At 38.8% G+C, this 21394-nt stretch overlaps 1 protein-coding gene across 1 annotated transcript in view; it reads left to right on the forward strand.

Annotated features, from left to right (window-relative positions):
* Positions 1-19558: 19558 nt before the first annotated feature.
* SETX (senataxin) overlaps positions 19559-21394 on the forward strand; it is an 88209-nt gene continuing 86373 nt past the window's right edge. The window contains 1 exon segment of the mRNA XM_043980822.1: positions 19559-19627. Within this exon segment, the coding sequence (XP_043836757.1) occupies positions 19572-19627 (56 nt within the window). The 5' untranslated portion in view covers positions 19559-19571.

Below are 21394 nucleotides of genomic sequence, written 5' to 3' on the forward strand. Positions count from 1 at the left end.
CACCAGAAAAGAGCTGCCATAAATATTTTTTGTACATATAGGTCCTTTAATTTTAGTTTTTCTCTTTTTAGATAACTACCTATCAGTGGTATTACTAGGTCAAAGCATATGCATGGTTTTATAGCCCTTTGGCCATGGTGCCAAATTGCTCTACAGAATGTTTGAATCAGTTTACAACTCTACCAACAGTGCATTCATGTCTCAAAAAATCACATAGTTTTTTCTAAGTGACAGGCAAATAGACTGAAAACAACTCACTCAGCACAAGTTCCTCATTGTAGGATGTCATAGATTTCAGTAAGCAGGATGACTTTGGAGAAACTACCTATCTTCTGAAAAAGCATTTATCCAGCTATTTTGACAATGGCCAAGGGGACTAGCCAAAGTCCAACTATGGCACAGGAATATCACAGATATTGGTAAATCATTTGTGAGTTCTGCTTTTTCCCTCTCAACATTTCAATATTTTATACTTTCATAAGCCATATGCTCAATTTAAATGGATCTTTTGTAATCTGAGCACCCTTGATCATATATGACTCTTTTCATGGCTTTCAGACTGGCCGCCATTGCTTCCAGCTGTTCAAAATGGCCTTGTATCCACAACTAATACACAGAACTTCTAATCACTACCCCTATGGAACCATATCAAATTGATTAATACTGATTGGAATAGAGTAGGGGTCAAGATGAATTATTTCTCACATTTTTATGGCCCCCATTTTACAGATGAAGAAAGAAATTGACTTGCTCAGGGTCATATAGCTGGTATGAGAGTCAAAATGTATGAATAATTTGTGAACTTCTCTGATTTAATCTAAATTGTTTTCCAGCATAAATAAACATTTCAGTCCCACCTCTCCCCACCTTCCCAACAGTTTCCTCTGCCTTTGTTTGAATGGAGCCTGGTTTGAGAAAATACTTTTTCTCTCCTTCTTTAGAGTTATTATTATTCCTCAATTCCCTAAGCTGATTTCTTCTTGTTCCTTTAGGTAAACCACTATCTGGTGAGACTCAGGAGATCCCAATAGTTTCTCTTCCCCTTGCAGCACAGAAGCATCCTAGAGCTTTCAAAGTTATCTGGACTTGTTTGTAGTTCTTAAATTTGTTTGCTGATATAATCTATTGTATTGAACAATAGTTTTCTTAGTTATTTAATGTCTTTATTTGCATAGCTGTATTCAGTGTGAACATTGTTCTTTTGGGTTTCCTTCCATCACTTCATATAGTTCTCATATTCCTTTGGAATGTCTTTAAATTCATATTCCTTTGAATTCTTCCTGTTGGTTATTCCTTATAGCATAACAATATTAATTATTCATTTCTCACCTGAATGAACTACTTTGGGCCTTCTCTGACTAACTACTGGGATAACCTCATCATCCCATAAGATCTCATCAGCTTTGGTATTCCATCCCCATTATTACCCTCTGCCTCTCTGATTGGAGGGGAGTTGGAGGGGGAGGGGAAGAATGAACTCCGAAATTCCACTTAAGGAGTAGGTTAGCTCAGACATCTCATTTCTCACCTGGCTGGGCTACTTTGGGACTTCTCTGATTTACTTTTCCAACATGACCCTGATGCAGGTATTTCCTCCTTCCTTCTCTGCTTTTTAGGGGTTTTTTTGTGTTTTGTCTTCCTCTATTACATTGTAAGGGCAGCTAGGTGGTACAGTAGATAGAATGCCAGGCCTAGAGTCAGAAAGACCTGAGGTCAAATCCAGTTTTTGTTGTCCCTCTATCCCTTGTGATCCCTCTATTGCCCAACATGAATAGATGACCATGAGCATTTGGCCAATGAGTGACCCTGGTTGCTGCCCTTTCTACTGGCCCATCTGCCCATGTAGATGTTTTGACATCTATTTATCAGTCCAGCCCCACAAGTCTGCTTGTTAGGCCCTCATAAGAGATCAAGATAGGTCTGTCACAGTCTGCTTTAGCTTCTTTGTCAGCCAATAGGTTTCTATATTTTGTTTAGATCCTTCTGGAAGGGCAAGGGCAAGGGCAAGGTCTATAATGAGAGTCTGTATTTTTGTTTGCTTCATCTGTATTGTCTGGGTATCAAGCACTCTAAAACTAAAGCCTTGGAGGAAGGGGCATCTCGGATTGTGAGGAATATCTGACATCCACTTCATTTAGAGGGGGCTGTAGACTCTAATAAAGAACCATTAGCTTAGAGTTCTGCTTCAGTTTCTTTTATTGTAGGTTGGACAGTTTTGGACCCTAGAGAAAGGCAGAGGAAGAGGCAGGATGAGAATAAGCATTTATATAGCTCTTATACTTTCCAGGCACTGAGTTTACAAATACTATTTTTTTTTTTTTTTTTGGCGGGGTAATGAGAGTTAAGTGACTTGCTCAGGGTCACAAGCTAGTAAGTGCCCAGTGTCTGAGGCTGGATTTAAACTCAGGTCCTCCTGAATCCAAAGCCAGTGCTTTATCCACTGTGCCACCTAGCTGCCCCCATACAAATACTATTTTATTTGATCCTTATAACAACCCTTTGAGGTAAGTCCTATTATTATCCCAATTTTACTGAGACAAACAAGGTTAAGTGATTTGCCCAGGGTCACCCAGCTAGCTAGTAAGTGTCTGAAGTAAAATTTGAACTGGGGTCTTCCTGACAGCAGGCCCAGAGTTCTAACCACTGTCCAACCTAGTTGCCTGTGATTGTATGCTTCTATGACTATATATATATATATATATATTTTTTTTTTTTACAGATAAGACCTCATTTCTTGTCAATAACTTCCTTGGTAAATAAACCACATACTAGAATTTGTGGCTCAGCTTTATTTACTGTCATTTACTTAAGATGAACAGGTCACACAACTAGCTAAAGCCTATAGAATCAAGCTGTTAATGGTTAGTTTGTAAATTCTAGCTTAGTGATTACATTCTAGTTTACTAATTAGTTTTTTGTTTTATATGAAACTGATCTTCTCATCTGCTTTCTTTGTGTAAATCTGTTCTTTATGTAAATCATTAAACTCCCCTTCTGCCTAATACAAAATCTATTATGCCCATACTGTCCACAGAGCTAAATCAATATAAGGTTGAAACTGGATATATATGAGTGAAACTGCTACTCTTAGCTCACTGATTTTTTTGTATACAGTGAATCTATACTGAGTTATATAATAAACCATTTTTTTTACCATATCAATGCATATTGTTGTTATTGGTAGTAGTACCTATCAATGCATCCTTAGACAATTTCTGTCACAAAACAATTCTAGACCAGTAAAAATTCATAGATACTTCCCTTTCCTGCAGTAGTGAATTAGCATGTATTAAATCTGTAGTTTTGGGCTAACCATGAACATGAATATCTTTCCAATTATTTCCTGAATTTCTATTTTAAAAATTGTAATTGTATTTATAAAAATCCTTCACATGTTATGGCTGGTTAATTTTATCTTAAATGGAATTTCTCTTTCTCTCTCTCTCCTGGGTTTTGTTGGTAATTTATAGAAAGGTTAATGATTTTTATGAATTTAATTTGTTTCCTGAAAATTTATTCAAGTTATTTGTATTTTCTAATCCTTCACTGATTCTCTAGGGTTCTTTAAAGTAAAAATTTTTTTGCAAAGAGAATTTTTCCTTTTCTTGGTCTCTACTTATTTCCTCAAGATGTTTTCCCATCTTATTTCTACAACTAATGTTTCTAGCACCATGCCAAATAATAGTAGATAGTTGGCATGTTTGCTTTATGCAAGATCTTTTTCTGCTAAGGTTTCCAGTTTTCTTTATTACAAATCATGCTAGCTCTTGGTTTCAAGGAAATAGGTTTGCTCATATTATTTTCTTTTTTTTTTTTTTGTGAGGTAATTGGGGTTAAGTGACTTGCCCAGGGTCACACAGCTAGTAAGTGTCAAGAGTCTGAGGCCAGATTTGAACTCAGGTATTCCTGAATCCAGGGCCAGTGCTCTATCCACTGTGCCACCTAGCTGCCCCTGCTCATATTATTTTCAATCATGTCTTTTCAGATAAATGAGTGCTATACTTTATTGAAGTTTTTTGTGAATTTTAATATTATCACGTGAAATTTATGTGCCTGCTATTCTGGGAGGCACTGGGAATATCTCTTCCCAGGCCACCCGAGGCAGGGGGGGGGGGCGCGTCCTCATAGAAAAGAATGAGTTGGGTGGGGCCACAGCTCCACCTAGATATGCTGGCCTAGGTGGGGTAAATTTTTGGGCTAGGTCAGAGGTTTCCTTAAAAGGAAAAAACCCTGGATCCTCCCAATAAGTGGTTATTTAAAGATCTTTCCTCTCACCTAGCTTCTTCCTTCTCCCTCCCTTATGAAATTTCTATTAGCTATTGGTTCAGATCACTGTCTCTTAATCTTTTTTTTTTTTTTTTGCACAGGGCAATGAGGGTTAAGTGACTCGCCCAGGGTCACACAGCTAGTAAGTGTCAAGGGTCTGAGGTCGGATTTGAACTCAGGTCCTCCTGAATCCAGGGCCGGTGCTTTATCCACTGCGCCACCTAGCTGCCCCCCAGATCACTGTCAACAGTAACTCTCACTTGCTTGGCCCTCCCTCAATCCTTTCCCCTTTCATTTCTCCCCATGTACTCCTTCCTTCTCTCCCTTAAAGACAAATATTTGTTGTTGTTTAGTCGTTTCAGTCATGTCTGACTCTAAGTGATCCAGTTTGGGGTTTTCTTGTTAAAGGTACTGGAGTGGTTTAATATTTCCTTCTCCAAAAGAGGAAAATAAGGACCCCAAAGAGGTCAAAGATAGAATGAAAAGGTCTATATGTATAAAGATAATCATGACAACATTATCGTTGTAGCAAAGAACTGGAAGCAAAGTGAGTGCCCATCAACTAGGTAATGGCTGAACAAGTTATAGTATATAAATATAATGGGGGATTAGAAATTAAACAGACCCTGCCCTGAAATCTGTCAAGCAAGCTCCATGCCACCTTATGCCAAGTGAGTTAAGCAGAACAGAACAATGCCCACAATGATGTTCAGAATGCTGATCTTTGCAGTGACCAATCCTAATTTCAGCAAAATGATAATGAAATTAAGTCCTCCCACCTTTTGGCAGAGGTAATGGATAAGAGAGACACTTTCAGACATAGCCAGTATGTTAATTTATCCTGTGTCCTCATTGTACATAGTTTTTGCATATTAGCTTCTTGAGAGCAGGTACTATTTTTTTTTATTATTATTATTTTTTTTTGCAGGGCAATGGGGGTTAAGTGACTTGCCCAAGGTCATACAGCTAGTAAGTGTCAAGTGTCTGAGGCTGGATTTGAACTCAGGAACTCCTGAATCCAGGGCCAGTGCTTTATCACTTCGCCACCTAGCCGCCCCCAGGCACTATCTTATGCCTTTCTTTGAATCCTCATCAATAATCAAAGTGCCTGGCACGTAGTAATAGCCTATAATATATAGTAAATGGATTTAACATATAACATATAAAACAAATATATACAATAAATGCATATTGATTGATAGATTGACTTGATTATACTTATTTGTAAAGGGGAGGTTTCAATGAGGATGATGATAATAGCTAACATTTATGATAGAGGAGGCTAAAAAGGATTAACAGACAACCTATTAATAGTACCTAAAAGGGTTAACAGAAAAACTAAGGTTTGAGTTTTTCTATCAACAAACAATATCAACAGATGCTTAGGGAAAGTAACCAGGGACCATTAACCATTAATAGATTAATATTATTAGATGACAGGACACCTAGAAACCAGATCTTAAAGTAAAGAGAAAACATAGAGAGACCCTCTGGCTCTGACAAGTCTTAGCATGTCTTTAGAAACATACACAGAAGGACCAAATGTGCCCTTAGGTTCATGAAGTTTAAATTCCAAAAACACACCCCTAGGGAAAAAGTTTCCTGCCTTGGAGGTTGTCTTAGGACCCCAGGAAGTCCAAAATAGGATATGAACCTCCTTAAGGAGGAGATTAAAATAATGAAATAACCTACTTTTTCTCACTATAAATATAACCATTTCCCTATTTGAAACACTTTTCTTCTTGGTGTCTGTCTTCCTGTAGTCATTACAGTCTGATAATAAAACTTGGGAAACTGAGTCACTGAGTCTTGTAAATCTTTGGGATGCCTCATGATCAATTTGATCAATTAAATCCATCCCTACTACAATTTACATAGCACTATGTGCAGATAATTTTGATACCCCTACTCAATTTAATCAGTTTACTCAGTTCATTGTGATTTAATGGGTATCACTGATCATGTTAGTGAGTTAAGCAGAAAAGAATGAAGTATGAATTAGTTATGTTAATACTGTTAGAATGAGTGTTATGATCCACTGTATATGGATGATCATGCTTGATTTAATAGCTAAATTCATACTTGAGTGGGATATGGTGGACTTGAGTCAGTTCAGACTATGAGGGTGGGGTCTGGAAAGTACCCAACCCCTAGTTCCTGTTATTGTTATACCATTCTGTCTATATTCCATTCCTTTGCTAAAACACATCTCTTACCCTCCTTGTTCTGTGGCCAAGCAGGAGAGCTGTCTCCTGTTAGTGCAGACCCACCCTGATACTACCTCTCCCTTCTTGCATTCCTAAGCCCTAGCTCCTGGTACCATGTCTCCCTTTTTCCCCCTTACCCACTCCTTACACGGATGGAATGGTTTCACCCTTTCCCCCTTCTCTTCCCCCCAGTTCTCAGACGTAGCTGAACATGTATCCATACCATGATCACACACTGAACACACATACTGGGTGAGACAGGATTGGATGTTAGATTGTGAGCTCACCCTGTGCATGAGGGGACTGTCCCCTCAAAACTTCCATAAAAACCCAACTCATGAGCTCATCAGAGCACTCCTCCTCTCTTGCATGGGGTCCATTCTCATAAGAATGAAATAAATCTGTCTTTGCTTGACTTGGTGGTCTCCTTGAATTATTTCCGTAAATTGAGGCAATTGTCCCATACAGATGGGGACTCGTCCGGATCACTTTAAGGGTCTGTGGAGACCCCCCTAGGAGTCTGGCCTTCTGGACAAGGATGTCTCTGCTGAGTTCAGCAGGTTCAGTGGTCTGGCTCTTGGTGGGGCTCCTCAGCATCCACAACCAGAGAGAGAGACCTAAGAGCCAACTAGACACAGGGTGCCAGCTTAAGTAAAAACTATCCGGATTTGGTCACATAAGGCTGTGAACGGACCCAGAATGGTGAGTATATAGGTGACCTGTGACAGGGGGATTTCAATGAGGGGGTTGGACTTGAGTGGCCAGAGTGTGAGTGTGTGAGGGAGATGTATAATTGTGCACTAAGCGAGAGGGAGTCCTTACTGGAAGTTCTCTTCCATGATGAAAGGGAACAGACGAAGTGGTGGTGTGTGAGTGCATTCTGGTAGTGAGATGGGTGGTCTGACCGGGAGTTAGAAGAAATTGTGAACCTCTGGTTAAAACATCCTAGAGCCTGTTGAGATGGGGTTGAAAAAGTACAGGGACACCTGAATAACAATAGACACCCCACAAGATATAGGAGGACCTCTAGGGTGGGTTACAGGGTTAAAAAGCCCTGCTTGAAAAAGCCAGGTTAAATAAAACCCCGGGTTAGACAACTAGCAGAAAAGAAATCCCAGAAAAATTCTAAAAGGCCAAAGTTAGATAAAAATCATAATTTCCCTGTAAGACAATATGGGAAAGACACAGTCTAAGAGTATACAGTCTAATGGGGTGGAACCTCTGCCTGAGGTCCCTCGAGACAATCCCCTAGGAAACAAATTGGAGAACTGGGATATCCTAGACAAATATAAAGGAAAAGATAAGAAAAAGATGATAAAATATTGTTGTTTAGTGTGGACAGAGGCACTGATACAGCCTCCCAATGTATATTGGCCCAAGTTTGGGTCTTCTGAAGATTGGGTCTGTCAAACCCTCAATATATGGGCTAGTGAGAGATCAGGACATACCCAGGAGGAATTAGACTATGCTGCTCTCTGGATATCAGGTGAGGGAATGTTTCCTCTTGACAGCAAAGGGAAGGAGGAAAAAAAGTGGGACCCCTTACTCTCTTTACCTCCTCCATATGCTCGCCCTCCACAAGCAGCAGCTGTTATTGTACCACTGCCCAATGCCCCATTGATGTGGGCTGAAATTTGGGGTCAAATTGATTGTGAATTGTTCCAAAAGAATTACAAGACTCTGACTCAGTTTCCCAAGTTTTATTGCAATACTGTGGGTGACCACAGGGAGAGAACCAGAATAGTGTAAAGGTATCTCTGGAATAGTGAAAGAAAAGACAGTTATATTTATAGTATAGATAAATTGATTATCAATCTCATTATAATAATCTCCACCTTGGAGAGGTACAAGGGAGGGCCTGTCCTACTCATTATAATATTCTCCACCTTGGGGTGTTACAAGGGAGGGTTTATCCTAATTTGGAGTTCCTGGGGTCCTAAACCAATCTCCGAGGCGAGTACCTTTCTCAGTGGAGGTATGTTTTGGGGGTTTGCCCATCATAAGGCGAATCTGGGGACAAATTTGGCCTTTTCTGCATATGTCTCTTTCTGATTCCCATGGCTAGTTTCAAAATATAATCATTTTTCTTTAGAATTTCTATAGCCTTGCCATTTTAGTCTAAGGTCATTATGGCCTCTCTCCCTCTGTTCCCGTTATGGACACTGATTTCTGTGGGTACAAAAACCTAGTATAAGTTATCCATTAATTGGGGTCCAACTCCCTATTGGAGCTCATATCTGAATTAAAGCTTGGATCTTAGGTTTTTCTATTAACCCTTTTTTGCCTCCTACATCACCATTACCCGCTTCTGAAAATACTCCAGAGGTTCCGCACATTGATTCAGATCCCAACCCCAATTGGCTACATGGTCCTCTGAGGAGAGAAGTTAAGCAGCTGATTAAAGATCAGGAAAACTTTCCACTCCCTTCAACCAGGCAATACCCTTTGAGGGAGATCCCGATGTCAGGACCTGCCGGGAGAATTGGGTTTGTTAATGCTCCACTGACTAACAGTGAGATACAAGTGTTCAAAGCAGATATGATGTCCCTTCTTGAGGATCCAGTAAGATTGGCAAAACAGGTGAATCAATTTTTGGGTCCCAACACTTATACCTGGTTGAAGATCACCTTGATTCTAGATATTTTCTTTTCAAGGGAAGAAAAGAATTTGATTAGGAGGGCAGCCATGACTGAGTGGGATAATACTCATCCAATTGCAGAAGAGGAGCCACGGGGTGAACAGAAATTTCCCCTCCAAGACCCAGGATGGGATAGTAATAACCTGGCCCACCAGACACATATGAGGGATTTGAGATATATGATTATTCGGGGGATTAAAAGTGCAGTACCCCATAGGCAGAATCTTAACAGGATATCAGAAATTAAACAGGAGAAGGATGAATCCCCCACTGCCTTTCTCACCTGGCTCAGAGAAGGGATGAGAAAATATTCAGGGTTATACTCTGATGGCACAAACCATTCTCAAGATGAATTTTGTGATTAATTTTTGGACAGAAATTAATAAGAAATTACAAAAAGAACAAAACTGGTCCACTAAAACTTTGGATGAGTTACTTCAGATGGCTCAGACAGTCTTTGTAAGGTGGGGTGAGGCAGAGAAGAAAGAACAAGGCCAAATACTTCAATCAGCAATTACAGCAACAAGGGGAGCAGTCTAAAATTATGCTCCAAATTGCCCAAGCCCCAACTTAAAGGGACAAGGAGAAAGAGCATTCTGTATAACCAACCCCTCTAATGTATCCTTACAAATTTAGAAAAGGGTAAAGGCGAAAAATTGGATGTAGCCAAAAAGAAACAAATCATTGCAAGAGAAAGAAGATTTAAGATTATAGACCTCTTGATTAGCCTCTACCACACCTTAGAGTGGGCTGGTCAGGAAAAAGTACATTTTATGGCTGTTTGTTTGCTTGTCAGACGCTTGTCTTCTTGTTGTCTTGTGCATTTATGTGTCTGACAGATGTTGTAATTAATTGTGTTTTAACTTTTGGTTGTACTCCTGTAGCCTTTCAGAGTGGTGGCCAGGCTCTGAAGGTGGGGGAAGGGAAGTCTCTGACTTCTGGATATCTTTACAGGTGTGTGTCTACTTAAGAGTTTGAATTTGGAATTGAGATGTAACTTCTTTGCTAGGCATTCATAGCCTTAGATGAACATTGTAAAAGCTGGCTTTAAAAATGCTGCTACTTTGAAATCTTGTGTAGTGAAATGGTTAAAAATCAGGAGTTATGTGTGGAAGTTTCAAAAAAAAAAATGAACTCTAGTAAAGTGTAATTTGTGGCTGCCAAATGCTTTGGCAGAGAAAAAAAAAGCTGCTGCTCTCTTTCTATCCCTCCCTCCCCCTCAGGTACTGGCCGTGCAGCGTCAAGGTGAGAGGGAGAGAATGTTTAGAAAATTTCATGGTGTCCAGAAAATTTTAAATAATTGGTAAAAGCAAGTAGAAAGAAAGTTGTGTTATTTTAAAACTGAGAAAAATAAAAAGGGGGGAATGTACACTAGCCACAATTTAAGGTTCACTGCCACTCTAAGTGCTAAGTTGCAATTTTAAGGTCTGTGAACTATGGAAGAAATCAGAGTAACTGAATTTGAATGGAAAACTAAAATACTGTTATTGATGGTTACGTCTATAACAAACAATTTAATTAAAAAAAAGGACTAAGGGCCGGGCTTATTCAGGGCAGTGTCAGCTACGTGAGGTAGGCGGGGAAGAAGGCGGAACCAGAGGCGCGCGCGCCACCGGCAGTCAGACTTCCGGATGAAGCCGGCGTCTTGTCTTTTTTTCTCCCCTCCCCCACCCTTCCGCCGCTTCCTCAGCCAGGCTCGAGCCCCGGCTTGGCGACAGGGTAGCGGCGGAAGGAGGTCAAGCCGAGTGAGTGAGTGAATGAGTAAGTGAAGTCTTAGTCAGGTGAGGAGAAGAGCACGATTCGGTGTGGGGATGGGTTGAGGTTGGTGGTGTGGCTCTACGGCCCACTTGGAGGTGGGGAGTGAAAACGTAAGGCCACGCGCCTGTGCGCACGCGTGCAGGGGCTGAGAAAAAGATGGGGACATTGGGCTCTCGGTAACGGGTGTTCCAGAGGCCCAGGGGTTGGGGGGAGGGGTTGGGGGAGGAGCAAAGGCCGCATGCGCAGGCCGCGTGCGCCGCGGACCACGCCCCTTTCCTCTCAACCTCCACTTGCTTCCCTGCCCCCTCGGTGCGGGCGCGCGCTCTCTTCCCTCTCCATCCCTCGACTGAGGAATTTTCTCGAGGCTACGTCTGGGGCTCCTTTTCCCCGCCCCGCAGTCGTCCGGGCTGGGGGCCCCCCGCACTGCGACGGACTTTGTGGCGTTTCCCTCCCTTGAGCCGGCGGGTAACCGCCCGAGGGCTGGTGAGGGCTTCTTCTGGGCTTGGATTTCGTCGCCGGCCTGGGGTGGGGCGGGGTTTTGGTAGCGGACTCTGAGTGGGAGGATAGACTCAGGCGGGGGCGGGGCGGCCGGGGGTGATGGGGAGGCATAAAAACAAACCTACTTGCATCCCTTTCCCTGGGGTTTCCAATGCGCTTGCTTTACTTAACTATCCTCCTGTGAGGTAGAGAGTAAAACTGTCCTACCCGGTTTTGCCTTTTTTTTGGTCAGGAACTGGGGATCTCGACGGTGTGGGGAGCTCTTTCTGAGGAAACTCCTCTGCCAAAGGCAGATCCGCAACTGTTGTTCAATTTACAGTCAATCTTAGAAGAGCGCCTCCGTTTTACAGATGAGGAAACTTGAGTCTCATTTTAGGTGAAATGACTTAACCTAAGGTCACACAGCTAGTGTGTATCAAAGCTGGTACTGGAACCCAGGTTTTCTTTCTTCAAGTCCCATACCACACTAAGCAAGAAAAGACTGATTATTTCCAAAATGGCCCGGTTGTGCCTTTGTGTGTTCTGTATATGTTAAGTGATTTTATACCTCAGTGGAACCACAATCTTATTAATATTGGCTTAATTGTAGAATGGAAGTTCCTAGAATAGAGATTCTTAACCTGGGACCTATGGGTAATCGATTTCAGAGGGACTAGGGACTTGGATGGGGGGAAAAATTAAACCTTCATTTTAACTAAGTTCTGACTGAAATTTAGCATGTTTATTCATGAAGTTAACAAAAAAACACCCCACATTCTGAGAAGGGGTCCATAAGCATCACCAAATTGCCAGAGGGGTCCAGGATGCCAAAAAGATTAAGAAACCCTGTTTTGGGAGTGGGGGCTATTTCATTTTTCTCTTCGAAATCTCTAGCATGGGGCCTTGTACTTGGTAGGTATTAAATATTTTTTGATTTGAAATCCCTCCACAGCCCTTTCTGTGTGATTCTCCTTCCATGAGTCCTCCGTATAGGGATCTGCACAATATGCTGAAGGCTTTCTTTAGGTTCATGCAAACCAGTGCAACACTCAGGCTGTACATTTGTTATTCCTCTTTCTAAACATGACAGACCCATCTCCTTTTCCACTTATATTGTACCTTTACTGGTTTAAGTCATTATGTCAAACTGATATATTTAAAGTACTTTGTAAATTAAAAAAACTACTGTAAATGTTAACTCTCGTGGTTCTGTTTATAGGTATAATTACATTTATATAACACTTTTCTAGAAACAATCTTGTGAGGTTGGCCCTGTAAAGATTATTATCCTCACTTTACAGATTAAAAAACTGGCTCAAAAAGATGAAGTGACTTGCCCATCTTTGTAATTAGTGAGTGTGTTGGAGCCAAGATTTGAATCCTGGTTTCCAGATTCTAAGCCAGGTCAGATGTTGTAGATGATACATTTACTTACCTTCAGACTCCAAATCCAGTGTTCTTTCTGATTCAGCAAGATGGCTTTCTACAGCTGACTTTACATTGATGGTGTTTATATGTAGTGCAGTGGTGTCAAATAGAAAAAGGATCCCTGTGGGCAGTATATTGACTTAGAAAACCGCAAATTAATGTTATATATTGTATTTTATGATATTATTTCTTAAAATGTTAAACATTTTAATCTGGTTCAGCTGCAGTTAGAGAATTTGATACCTCTGTTATAGTAGATTAGGGTACTGGTTATATTAGGAGACCTGGGTTCTTGTCCTGGCTCTGTGTGATTTTAGGCAGTTCCCTTTCTTTCTGAGTACTAGTTTTCTAGTCTGTAAAACCAGAGGGTTTAATTCCATTCAATTTATTGAATTTATTTCCTCTTTCTTTGTACTGCATCTCTCTTTTTATAGACCTCATATTGACCAATCTACCTGAACTATTACAGTATCTTTTTATGAGTGTTTGTCTACTTTTTTCTCCCTGTAGTCTATGCTTTATACAAGGGCTTCTTAAACTTTTTCCACTTGTGACCCCTTTTTGCTAGAGAAATTTTGGGGGGAGTGGGGCAATGGGGGTTAAGTAACTTGCCCAGGGTCACACAGCTAGTAAGTGTCAAGTGTCTGAGGGTGGATTTGAACTCAGGTCCTCCTGAATCCAGGGCCAGTGCTTTATGCACTGCATCACCTAGCTGCCCCCTTGCTAGAGAAATTTTTATGCAACGCCAAGTATATGGGTATATCAAATAGGTATACATAAACTTACTGTTGCCAGATTTTTCACCACCTCCACATTCAGTTACTTGACCCCTTATGGGGGTCGTGATCCACACTTTAAGAAGCTTTGCTTTACCATTGCTAAACTAATATTCTTTCTGTGTAGTCATGTCACACATCTATTTAAAAATATTTAGTGGCTCCCTGTTATTTGCTGAGTAAAGTTCAGATTCTAGAATGTGGCATTCAAGACCTTCCACAATCTGATACCCTCCTATGTTTGCAGTTTCATCTTTTTGTAGTGTTATACAAATGTGAAATACTACCTTCTTACTCATCTTCCCATAGCCAAATTGAACCTAACTTCTCCTCTTTCACCAAGATACCTTGTGCTTATTATCCAACTTTGTATCTTTGCTGTTTATAAAGTGCCTAGACTATTCTTCCTTCCACTTTACCTATTAAATTCTTACCCATCCTTTAGAACCCAGTTCATATGTAAACAATGCCTGTATAAGTCCTTCCCTGAATTCCCCCATTATATCACTCTTCCACCACCTCATATAATACTTTATTGGGAACCCAATTAATGTAATTCTGTATTACCATGCACATTATAGTTATGCATATATTTTCCTTCTACACTGGAAACCATGTAAATTTCATATTTCTTCCCCTAGGGCCTAGCACAGTCCTCTACCTCCATACAATAGGTACATAAGTATGGAATTGCATTAATAAAAACTTAGTAAAATTTTACTATGTGCATAAGTATCCCTGCCCTTATGGATTTCAGTATAGTAAAAGGAAATGGCAAATACACAACTAAATGTAATAGAAATAATACATTTTAAGTACAATAGCAAGTTCAGGGTTGGGCAAATCACTTTGGAAGTCCTTTCCATCTGTTGACATTCTGTGGTTCTTTGTATTTGGGAGATTATACTTAGATTTATTCCTATAAAAAATAAGACCCCTGTCTTGAGCACATGAACAAAGCAGAAATAATTGAAAGCATCCTGTCAGTAAACAGTTTTTAAGAAGATATATGGTATTCAGGAATGCTGTCTGATTCAAAATAATGGTCATTGTCTTTTTTTTTTTAACCAAACATAGTGTATAGTGTCTGCCCCAAGAAGTATATATTTATGTCAACTTAGCTAGCTAGAAAGCTGGCCTCAGAATTCATACCACCTGGTTTTGAGCCCATGGCAAGTCCCTCAACCTTTCAGTCCTCCAGCTTACTCCCTTAAAATTTAGTTGAGGAGAAAGCACCAATCTTTATATGCTATAAAAATGTTTGTACATAAAAAATATGTTAATTTTTTACAAAATCATTGATTTGGAAGTGTAAATGGTACTGGCTTAGAAGTACCCTTGTAATCTTTTTATTTTAAACAATTTTGAAAGGTTTTTTTTAGATTTTATATGTTACTGTACATGAGGACACTCCCTCCGAAACACTTTCCAGGTGTCACCAGAGTCTACCTAATTGCTTCTCCAAAGGGCCAATGAGTGTTGGTAGCAACCCAAGAAAATAAGCAGCCTCTGGAGTGTCCAAAATCCTTTTGGTTCTTTCCAAAACTTGCAAAAAGCTTTTAAAAAATGTATTTTATTTTTAGATCTGCATTCTTTCCTCCCCTTCTCCCACCAAAGCAAGAAAAAGTTTCTACCATTGTCATAACCATTACTACCATGTCATAGTCAAGCAAACCAAATTCCTACATTGGCCATGTCAAAAAAAAAAAAAATTCCTTAAATCGGACTCCTGAGTCCATCACTTCTCTCTGTCTGATGGGTAGCTATATATATGTTAGGAAGTTTTTCCTGATGTTAAGATTAAATTTACTTCGTCGCAACTTCCACCTGTTTCTCCTAGTTCTTTTTAAAAATCATCAAAATTCCATCTTCTTTTCTTTCTCATCCCCACTGCTTGCCCTATTGAAAATGAAAGAAAAACAAACCTCTTTTATAAATGTGTCCATAGTTAAACAAAACAAGTTTCCATATTGGCTGTGTCCAAAAAATATGTCTCATTCTGCATGTTTAAATCCTTCAACTCTTTATTAGGAGGTGAATGGCATGCTTTCATGATTCATGATTACTCTGATCAGAGTTCCTAATTATTTCAAAATCGTCATCATTGTTGTTACTACATGTTCAGGTTTTCATTCTAAATCAATTCATGTAAATTTCAGGTTTCTTTGAAACCATCTCCATCATATCCTATAGCACAATAGTATTCCATGACATTTATTTATTATAACATGTTCAGCCATTCCCCAATTGATGGGTACCTTCTCAGATTCCCATTCTTTGCCTCCTCAAAAAACTATCAGTGTTTTTGTGCATCCTTAGAGTTTGTTGTTCTCGGGTTAATTCCTTCCTTAATCTATCCTCTCTAATTACCCTTTCCCTCTCCTTTGTTTTTTTCTCTTGTTTCCCTGTTTAGTGAGATGTTTTTGTATTCCTAGTTCTGTGTTTGTGTATATTCTTCAGACTTTTAACCACTTCAGATAACAATGAGATTGAAGTATCAGCTACTTCCTCCATCCCCTCTTCCTCGTTTGTATAGATATCAACTTGCACATCCTGATTACCTGAGATATTTTCTCTAGCCTTCCTTTCTCTTTTCACCTCTGTGTGTCTTCCTTTTTGAACTCAGGTACTCCTGAATCCAGGGCTGGTGCTTTATCCACTGCGCCACCTAGCTGCCCCCAAGCTGTTCCTTTTTGGTGGTGACTCTTAAATCATGTGTGATTCTGACTGTGGCTCCTGGATACTTGAATTTTTTCTAGCTGCTTGGTATTTTTTCTTAGACCTGGAAGCTCTGGATTTTTACTGTAAGGTTCCTAGGAGTTTTCGCTGTGGGATTTATTTCAGGAGATAACCTGTGGATTTTTTCTGTTTCCACTTTGCCCTCTAGTTCCTGAGATATTGGGACAGTTTTTTTTTAAGATTTCTTTGAATAAGATGCCTAGACTCATGTTTTGATCATGGCATTTAGGTAGTTGAATAATTCTTAAATTGTTTCTATTGCATCTTTTTTCCAGATCATTTCTTCTATTTTTTTGCTTTGTTTTTAACATTTCTTGTTGTCTCATTGAGTCATTGGCTTATGTTTGGTTCATTCTAATTTTCAAGGAGTTTGTTGCTTGGGCAAAGTTTTGTACCCCTTGTGCGAAGCTGTTACTCTTCCAATTCTTTATCCCTTGGTTCTTGTTTCTTTTCTAATTTTTTTCTCAAGCTCTCCTTTCATTGATGAAAACTTAAAAAAAAAATTATTAATCTTTTCCAGGAATTTTGGTTGAATTTGTGGCCATGCTGTTTTTCTCTGAGGCTTTTGCTTATAGATATTTGAGAGTCCTCTTCTGGTTTTGTGTCTCTAGCATCCCTGTTACCATAATTAGTTCTTTGTGGTGGAATTCTTTTTTTGGTTTGTTTATTCCTTCAGCCTACCTCCTGGCTTTGAACTTGTGATATTAGGGCTGGAGTCTGTCTCTGCACTTCTGAAGGGAAGATCTGAGCTGATCCTATTGTTGCTTTCTTGAGGTATTAACTGTTGTGTTATTGTTGAGGTATTACGTGTGTTATTGCTGGATCTCAGGGAGAGGCTGTGACCCTGCAAGCTTTCAGTGCTCCCAAAGAGTTTGCCTTCTTCAAGTTTCTGATTTGGGTTTGCTTCCAATTAGCAGTAAACTGCTGCTAGACTTGGCCATGGTCAGCCAGTGCAGAAAGCTCTGCTAGTTCAAAGTGCTAGAACTGTAGTCTTCCCTTTGGCCTAGGTTTCTTGCCCTGATTATTTCTATGCAGGCTTCAGACTGGGCTAGAATCTAGAACTGTGACCCTTGCTCTTCTCTTGGGAACTAAGTCACACTGATGCTGCTTGCTTCTGAACCTGTTCCCTTCTTGGTATACAACTCCAGGGCTGTCTAGAGTGGAGGAGTGTGGTGGGGGTGAGCACAACAGGTCCTTTCCTCAGTCTGCCTTGGATATATGACTAGAACTGAGTAGTGGGTGACAAAGTTGCCAGTTGGCACTTGTCCCCAGCAAAGTGCCCTTGTAGAGTTGCCAATTGGCACTTGTCCCCAGCAGGGTGCCCTTATATGAACCTCTGCTTGACCTGGTATACAGCTTGTTCATGACCCCCTGCAGACCTTTCTCTCTGTCTCCTTATGCTAAACTTGGCTGGAAAAATGACCCACTGTGATTTTTTTTTCTTGGATTTCCCTGTAAGGATTTGTTTTCTAGATCTATTTTGTAGAATTTTGGGGGAGGAACTCTGTACTGCTTCCTGCCTCACCTACAAAAAGCTTTTAAAACACTAACTTGTTTTTATATATCATCACTTTGATTTCTCAATGTCATCCATGTTGTCAATGCAAAACTGATACTTCAAGCAAGTCTGAAAGTAGATGCAGTATTTCACTTCCTCAATCTCTTCAAAAAAAGGTAGGGAGGTACATTTTCTCATCCATAAGATAAATCGTGGCCATTATAAATAACATGATGGGTCAGGGTTTAAAAATTTAAAAAAATGTTTTAACATTTACACTTGCAGTCATTGTGTATAAATATAATTTGTTTAACTGTTACCCATGTGATAAGCACCTATTTTGTTTCCAGTTCTTTGCTACAATAGAAAGTACTATAATAATAATAATAATAATAATAATAGCTAGCATTTATCACACTAACAGACTTGCAAAGTCCCTAAAAAAATACTTCATTTTGTCCTCACAACAAACCTGAGAGGTAGGTACTTTGGTTTATGTGAGACCCTTTCTTTCTATCTTTGATCTTCCTTGGCTATGTGCCTAGTACTGGAACTCCAAGGATCATTTTAGTTATTTTTAAAAAAAATACACTTCCAGATTGTTTCTGGAATGGTTGGACCGCTTTAGAGTTCCCCCAGCAATATAATTGTGTGTCTTTACATAGCCTCTCCAACACTATTTCTGTCTTTTGTCATTGTAATTTACTAGGTGTGACAAAACCTCAGAGTAGTTTGGATTTCCTTTTTTATTATTATTATTGTTGTTATTAGTGATTTGGAAGTCTTTAATATAGTTGTTAATATTTTGCAATTCTTTTGAAAACTTTGATTTATATCCTTTGAGTATTTGTCTATTTTGGTATGGTTCTTGGTCTTAATGTATTTGTGTTACTTTCCTATATATTTTCTATATCTAACCCTTATCAGAAATATTTGATACAAAGATTTTTATGCATTATTGCTTCTTTTCCCTAGTTGCATTGATTTTGTCAGTGCAAAAGCTTTTCAGTTTCATGTAATTAAAATTGACTTTCTATCTTTGGTGATTGCTTCTGTGCCTTGTTAACAACTTTCCTCATAACCATAGCTTTCTTCAAAAAATTTATGTATCTATTTGTTCCATTTTGAGTTTTGAGTTTTCTTCCTTCTTCTGTTCCTTCCATCCCTTCATTAGAGAAGGCCAACATTTTGTACATATGTGGAACTTATATTTTCAAGTTCTTTCTCTGGAGGTAGATAGAATAACTTCATGAGTCTTTCATAGTTGCTTTGAGTGATCATATTACTCACAATTGCTTAGTCATTCACAATTACTCTTCAAACATTATTGTGGTTACTATATACAACATTCTCTTGGTTCTGCTTGTTTCATTCTGAATTATTTCATACAAGTCTTTCCATGTTTTTCTAAAATGAAATTGCTTGTCATTTCTTACAACTTAGTAATATTCCATCATAATATTTTAATTTTTTCATTAAAACCTTAGTAATCGACAGACATAAAAAAAAAAACCCCAAACCAGTTCAGTATACAAAGAAAAACAAATATGGGGATTACATGTGAAATTGAACTGTTATGTAGTCTTCCCCTTACATCTTTTTATGCATCATTTTTTTTAAAAGATTTTTAAAAATATCATTTGTTTTTGCATTGCCTATATTTCCCCTTGTATCCTTCCCCCAAAGAACCATCCTTTATAACCAAGAATTTTTTTTTTAAAGAGAAAGAAGAGGAAAAAATCCAGCAAAACTGGTCAACACTTCAAAAAAATCTAACATATGCAATGATTCATACCCTTGGACTCCAACCTCTGCAGAGGAGCAGGGGGGCAGGGGAGAGGTGTCTATTCATATCTCTTCACTGGAGCCAGTCATATTTATGGTTTCACAACATTGATTTTTGATTGTTTTGTGGTTACTGGTCTTTCCATTTACATTGCTGTAATCATTGTATATATTGATTTTTGACTTTGCTTACTTCACATTGTATCATTCAGTCATGAGTTCAGTCCTTCTCTATTCTTCTTGTTCATTGTTTCTTATAGTACAGTTATATTCTGTTACATTCATATACTGTAGTTTGTTTGGTCATTACCCAGTTCGTGGATATCCACTTTGTTTTTAGTTCTTTGCTTATCATGAAAAGTGCTGCTAGTTTCCTATGTAAGGTGCCTTTCTTTTTGTTAATGACCTCCTTGGGACATATGTTTAACAATGGAATCTCTGGTTCTAAAGGTATGGACTTTTTCATCACTTTATTTGCACAATTCCAGATTGCTTTCTAGAATAGTTGTACCAATTCACAGCTCTACCAATTATATATAAGTATACCTAGCTTTCTACAGTCCCTTCAAAATGAACTGTTTTAATGTTTTGTTATCTTTGCCAGTTTTTTGGGTGGGAGATAAAAACTCATTGCGTTTTTTCAAGTTTACATTTTTCTTAGCGATTTGGAACATTCTCTCTTGCTAATAGTTTGGAATTTTTTTGAGAAATACTTGTTCATATCTTTTGATCACTTTTCTGTAATGGCTTTTAGTTATATGGCCTTTAAAATTCAGGTCGTTTATCTATTTTGAACTTACTTTAATATATGGTATAAAATGTTGCTCTAAGCCTAATTTCTCCCCAGTTTTCCTAGCAGTTCTTGTTAACTAGTGTATTATTTCCTAAATTATATTCTTAGATTATTATTAATGGAATTATTTAGTTTGTTTTTGCTTTTCTTTATCTAGGAAGGTGTACTTTTCTGTTTTTAGCTAGTATCAGATAGTTTAACAATTATTGCTTTATCATATAATTTGAGATCTTGAGTTTAAACTAAACACTGACTTAAAAAGATGAAATTCACAGTATTGCCTTTAAAAACTTTAAACGTAAAATAAAACTAGCTTTTCTTGCCCTAAAGTAGGTAGACAGAGGAGTAAAATGTATTTAGAATATAAAATTGCATCTGAGTTGTTAATATCAGGGCCCCTATGCATGACTTTTCTACAAATACCACAGATTTCCTCTAACCCTCTTTTCCCTGCTTCTGAAATAGGAGTACATAAAAGTTTGCAGTTGTGCCCTAGTGTAATTACAGTTCTATTAATAAGTCAGTTTCAGATTCTGTGGCTGTACTTAACCACTGAGCCACCTTCACTTTTTAATTTTTTTTTTTTGCAGGCAATAGGGGGTTAAGTGACTTGCCCAGGGTCACACAGCTAGTAAGTGTCAAGTGTCTGAGGCCACATTTGAACTCAGGTACTCCTGAATCCAGGGCCGGTGCTTTAACCACTGCGCCATCTAGCTGCCCCCACTTTTTAATTTTTAATTTAAAATTTTGAAATTTAACATTGTTTTCTTCATTGCAATTAAGGTATAAAGGGTTTTTTAGTATTATAAAAAGTCATTATCTAAAACCAAGAGCAAGTCTCATATGCAGTGGAAATGCAATGGAAGTCTTCCAATAAATGTAGCAACAAAGTAAGGAAGCCCTTGTTTTCCTTACCACTATTTTATATAGTTCCATGCACTAGACACTCTAACCCCACTATTTTGCAAAGATGGGAGGTACACAGATGTCATATATTGAATATATTTTGATTTTTATGTATTGATTGAT

This window comes from Dromiciops gliroides, chromosome 2 (assembly GCF_019393635.1).
Source record: "Dromiciops gliroides isolate mDroGli1 chromosome 2, mDroGli1.pri, whole genome shotgun sequence".
NCBI lineage: Eukaryota > Metazoa > Chordata > Mammalia > Microbiotheria > Microbiotheriidae > Dromiciops > Dromiciops gliroides.